The sequence below is a fragment of the Eleutherodactylus coqui genome, chromosome 5 (genome assembly GCF_035609145.1).
Source record: "Eleutherodactylus coqui strain aEleCoq1 chromosome 5, aEleCoq1.hap1, whole genome shotgun sequence".
In the NCBI taxonomy this organism is placed as follows: domain Eukaryota; kingdom Metazoa; phylum Chordata; class Amphibia; order Anura; family Eleutherodactylidae; genus Eleutherodactylus; species Eleutherodactylus coqui.
In genome coordinates, this window is record NC_089841.1 from 165,215,217 (window position 1) to 165,221,216 (window position 6,000).

At 42.3% G+C, this 6,000-nt stretch overlaps 1 protein-coding gene across 1 annotated transcript in view; it reads right to left on the minus strand.

Annotated features, from left to right (window-relative positions):
- TMEM233 (transmembrane protein 233) overlaps positions 1-5,645 on the minus strand; it is a 28,697-nt gene extending 23,052 nt beyond the window's left edge. Inside the window, exon 1 of the mRNA XM_066601941.1 lies at positions 5,339-5,645. Coding sequence (XP_066458038.1) covers positions 5,339-5,518 — 180 coding nt within the window. The 5' untranslated portion in view covers positions 5,519-5,645. The remainder of the gene's footprint in view (positions 1-5,338) is intronic.
- Between the last annotated feature and the right edge of the window lie 355 nt (positions 5,646-6,000).

Genomic DNA, 6,000 nt, shown 5'->3' on the forward strand with positions numbered 1-6,000 from the left:
ATTTTTTGTAGTGTGGCAACCTGTATTATCCTCTGTATTATCCACTATCATTAAAGAGTACCAATGCTATGAAGGGTCTCACTTGGTCTGTAGCAAAGTTTAAGTAAGTGGTATGTGTTAAAGTAACATCTACATGAATGCCAGATCCCAAGGTTTCCTGTTAGAATATTGCCCTATTGCTCAGAACATCACACTGCCTCTGCTGGTAAGCAAGGCACACAACCTGGCTGTTCACATAATATAAAATTAAATGTGATCCATCCGTAAAAAGGCGTATGGGCGGTCATTAAGGGGTTAAATATACACCGATCAGCCATAGCATAAAAACCACTGCCAATTAAAAAGGATAACATTGATTATCTCATAATGGCATCCGACATGGGGTTGAATATGTTAGACAGTAAGAGAACAGTCAGTTCTTCAAGTTGACATCTTAGAAGTGGGAAATGTGGCCAAAAGTAAGGATCGGCGTGACTATGACAGGGGCCAAATAGTGATGACTAGATGACTGAGTCACAGCATCCTATTTTTGGGAACATATATTTTGATCACTTTTGAATCTGTTTTTGTAGAGACAAGATGAAGACTTTTGTTTTTACAGTGTTCACTGAGCGCTATAGATAATATAGGAACTTAATTCTGTGAGTCAGTATGATTACATCAATACAGAATTATATATATATATATCTCAGACAACCCCTTTAACTGTTTCAGGAATTTGTGCTGCCAAGACCTGGTATTTTAAAGATGCCCTGACTCAGTCATCTAGTCGTCACTGCTTGGCCCTTGTCATAGTCACTCAGATCTTGCGTATCTCAGCTATTTTTCCTAGTGTAATTTTCTTACGCGCCCAAAAATTGTTCATCTGAATGAATACATTGAATCCAATGCTTCAGATGGATGCGATTTTTGGGCGATTTTTTGACGCCACTAAATAGCGGCGTGTACACGGTCATGTGAATAAGGCCTCAGGCTGCCTACACATGGGCGAATGCGATATCGGGCCGAGCTTCATCATAAATCAAACAAGAATTGGCCTGTGTAGACAGGTAGCTGTTCGTCTATGAATGACTCCCTCATTACTGTGAATGGAGGCGAGCGGCCAAAGTGATATCCATTCGCTGAGCGATCATCGCTTCAGTGTGAGAACACATGAGCAATAATTGCTGGGACAACTGTTAGGGGCTTCTGCACCTCACAGTCATCCCTTGTAAAAGGGCCCTTAGGGATTTTACCCACTAGCGTTTTTTTTTAAAGCTGCGATATCGCTGCAATTTTTTCAGCGGGACTTTCTAATGTTAAAATCGCATCGCACAAATATCGCAAGTTTGCGCTCAGCGATTTTTGTGCGATGCGATTTTAACATTAGAAAGTCCCATTGACATTTGCATTAAAAAAACGCAGCGATATCACAGCGTTAAAAAAACACTAGTGGGTAAAAGCCCTTAGGGCTCCCACCCACTGGCGATTTTTTCTTCACAGCGATGCGAGACTAAAGTTAAAGACTCGCATCATAGTGCGAGAAAAAAATCGGCATGACGCCGGGATATCGGCATCACGCCGACATATCGCCAGTCTTTTCAATGGGGCCAGCGGCAGCAGCGCTAGCCCCATTGAAAAGAGATGGAGAATGCCGGGGACTTCTGCCACAGCTGTGACAGCTGTGGCAGGATTTTCCTTCATCCCCGCTGTGACAGCTGTGGCAGAAGTCCCGGGCATTCTATACCATTGCTTTCAATGCGATTGGCACTGCTGCCAATCCCATTGAAAGCAATGGTTTCAGCCAAGCCCCGCAGAATGATTATCGGGGAAGGGCTTGAAATATAAGCCCTTCCCCGATAATCATGAATGAATAGCTAAGGGCTATGTGTGATTGGCTAAGCGCTCAGCCAATAGCTAAGCAGTAGCTGCTATTGGCTGAGCCCTCAGCCAATCTCCACAGCCCTTTCCAGAGACAGGGATTTTTAAATCCCCGACTGCTGAAAGAGCTTAATAGCAGTGCCGGGGAGCCAGCAGGAGGACGCGGCTGAGCGCAGGTGAGTAATAATTTTTAAAAATTTTTTACACACTTATTGATGATTATCGGGGAAGGCCTTATATTTCAAGCCCTTCCCCGATAATCATTCTGCGGGGGTTGCCAGAAAGCATTGATTTCAATGGGATCGGCAGCAGTGCCGATCCCATTGAAAGCAATGGAATAGAATGCTGCGGACTTCTGCCACAGCTGTGGCAGATGTTGCAGAGGATTCTCTCATCCCCATGGTCCCCGCGGGGATGAAGGGAACTCCTGGCAGAAGTCCGCGGCATTCTCCCTATGCTTTCAATCGGGCTAGCGCTGCTGTCGCTGGCCCCATTGAAACCACTTGCGATATGCCGGTTCTATACCGGCCTCTTTCTTGCGCTGCGAGGCGAGAGTTTTCTCGTGCTCTCGCAGCGCAAGAGAGAAAATATCGCAAGTGTGCGTCCACCCTTAGACTACTGTGCATCAGGTAGTCAGAAACTGGTATGCAAAACTGAGTGCGCAAAACGCAGAGAATAGAATGCATTGATAAACCCCATTGGTTCATTCACATTCCCTTTTTTTGCTTGCACATTTCTTGTGCGCACAAAAAAATAGGACAGGGGACGTCCTGTACCCATGTGAACATGCCCTGCGAGCACAAAAAAGTACAGTAAAATGTTCATAGCACACGTTGCGCTGAAGCGTGCGTAATTGCGCATATGTTCTTCTGAAAAAGCCCTTTTTGTTCAAGTCTGACTGTTGGATGGCAAATCCGGCCTTTAGGGCTTAAACCGATGAATGTTCTCGTGTATGTTTTTGTGCGCATATAAATCACGCCCGCAAAACGTGATGAATCAAACCCATTAAATTCAATGGGTTCATTCTCATGAAGTTTTAGGGTGACTAACCACTACCGTTTTGTTTTACTGCGAAATTTGCAGCGTTTTTTTTCTGCAGGGGTCTATGAGACTTGTAATGTTAAAATCGTGATTGCGCAAAATCGCAATTTACTGCGAAATCACGATTTTGCGCGATCGCGATTTTAACATTACAAATCCCATAGACCCCTGCAGAAAAAAAAAAAACGCTGCGAATTTCGCAGTGAAAAAAACCTGTAGTGGCTAGTCACCCTTATGCAGGAAGCTGCCATAGACGTCTATGGCAGGTTAAAAAAAATCAAGGGAAAGGGTGTGACCCTGCAAAAAACGAATATAGGTTGCCCTAATTTGGCTTTAAATAGTCATTCTATTCCAGGGAAAGGCAGTATCACACATGCGCGTATGAACTGCCATTGCGGGTGCCAAAATGACATTACACATATCAGCCTGATTATTGCCATCTCCAAACCTTGTTCATGCGCAAATACGCTCTGTTACGGTGAGCATATTTGCGCATAAGCTCATATGCAGAAGCCTTTAGACACTCCACTATACACACAGAATATACTGCTTTAGGGCTTAAATTGATGGACATGATTTCGTCCCATTTTCTGGCCACGAAAATCAATGGTTTCATTTTTACTAGCGTGATTCTTGCGCATAAACACTACATGCGAGAAAAGATAGGACTTGCGCTATTTGTCTCGCAAATAGTTTTTCTGCGTGCGAGAAAGAGGGGGGCAGGACCCATCTTCCCACTTGTTTTTTCAAACTCGAGTGCAATAGTGCAGAGTTTGAATAGTCGAAGCGCGAGTGTATTAACTATTTGTTTTTGCCCACAGGGCAGCTTCATAGGAGCCAAAACGCTCACCGCAGCACGGTGTATTTGCACATGAATGAGGTTTGAAGAGGTCAATTTGCACATGCTTCTGTTCATAGTACTGTACTTTTTGCGCACACAGGGCCTGTACACACGTGACACACCCTTTACATGAATAAAAAGCCTAATGAAGTCCACATGTGTTATTTCCCATAGTTTTGCAGTTTTTCACCCTTCGCCTTGCATATTTGTGCACCTCCCATAGGCTTCTGTGGGACCTCTGCTTCGCAAAATGCAGGAAAATAGAACAGGTCCTACTTTTTACTGCACACGCAAAATGTGCTCATGAGAACAAACCAATTGAAATCCATGGGTTCTATTCTCTGTGTTTAGCATGTGTATATTTTACACATTTAAAAACATGATCGTGTGAAGAAGCCCTAACCTGGCCTCTCTACAGTGCTTGGGTGCAGGACCTTGATCATGTGACCTTGATGTCATCCAAAGTTCCACAGCCTCCTAGTTACTGTTTCACTGCAATTTTTGGTAAATTGTGCTAAAAATGCAGCCTTTTTGCTGTGATTTTCGTAAACTTGCTGTTTTCTTGTAGAGATTTTACAAAAATCATGGTATAACCGCAATGTGTAAAAACCATACAACTCAGGCATTCTTACCCTGTTGGAGGCCCCTTAAGTCTCCTTCGGTGGTGGAAACCCCAAGGTACATGCCCCAGGTGCTCTCCCTATAATCTGATACATTTTATCCTAAATGCTTGTTCAGTACATACCAAAGAGGTAAGCCTATGAGGCCTACAAGAGAATGGGGCCCAGCTTAACCTTATTTGTCCTGAGTTCTATGGAACTTCAAAAGATTTTCCTCCATCCATTATCACAGCAACATACAAAACAAGGGGCAAACAACCGAAGGGTCAGGCTTATCTTCTCTTCTAAAATGGATGAGAAGGGGGGGTTTTACGTGATAGTGTGGTGTAATGGCATGAGCTCACAGCAGCAAGGGTCCTATTTGCTCTATATATTATAGACCACTTCATAGCAGAAATGGATCTAGATTGTCTCAGTGCCTCAAATATCCCACCTGACTCTATATAATGGTCATGTAGCCCCTCACAGATGAACAGAGAAGACGATTATTTTTGCAACAGATATTTAAGTTTATCGAATCCACAATTTCGTAACTGATAAGCGTTGTCCAAGCTTTGTTACACTTCTCTTTGTTGCACACATACTGCGTAGAGGATATTCTCATCTAGAAAGTAGTTTATTCCAAATATAAAACAAGCAGATACATTTCCCAGTAAATGAAGATAATAATCATAAAACTTATGTCCTCTTTGTTTCCTCCCTTCCACTACTTCTATCTTGGTCTCACTACAGTCACACAGTGGTATGGCTATATTTATATAGTGAGTCAACCACGATGAACTAGAGCGCAATATGCTCTATGGAATTATCACTTTATTTAACCTGCCATTAATAATAATGTTAATAATAATAAAATATAAAGCTGTTTACATAATAAAATACATCAGAAAACTAAAGTATATAGGGTAAAGGTGTGAAATGATAATAATGTAGTATTACATATTTTGCAACGATAGAAATAACTATTGGTACTTACCATGATAGAAAAAACGAATGCGACAATGTTTATTGGGTAAGCTGGACAAAAGCAGGAAAATATTGAAAGGATCAGGTAATTGCTGGGCATAGGACCATGTCTGGATTCATCTTCTGTGTTAGTTTCCGGGTTTTCTTCTAAAGTCCTTTTGATTTCTGGATTGCATGGAGCTTTAGACATTGAAAAATCTGTGTGTAGAAATTGGTCTATCCAGAAAAGTTCAGCTGTTCAGTTTGAGGCTGACAGGCGGCTGTGTAACCCAAGTTAGGAGTTCAAGGAAGAAGTGATCTGATCTCATTTCGGCTGATGCCTGATCAGCAAAGAAGCAGCAGCAAGGCTATAAGTACAAGAAGTCAGAGACATGCACACAGGCGTGAGAGAAGTGTAAATTATGCCAGGCAGTTTGAGTCATTGGTGATGTTTGATGCTTTATACAAGTAGATTAATATAGCTGAAGTTTACAAACTGATTATATTCTGTGTCATTTTGCACACGTTTCGCATTATACTGTGTCTGTATCCATGATTCTATAGTCCTATTGGATGCTGGGGAGGGGGCTCATATCAATAAAGAATAATACTGCTAAAACTGAAATGAATAAGATGAAAACACCTACGTTTAATCAAGCATGGGGAGTACTGGATTTGCACAAAGTACCTTGT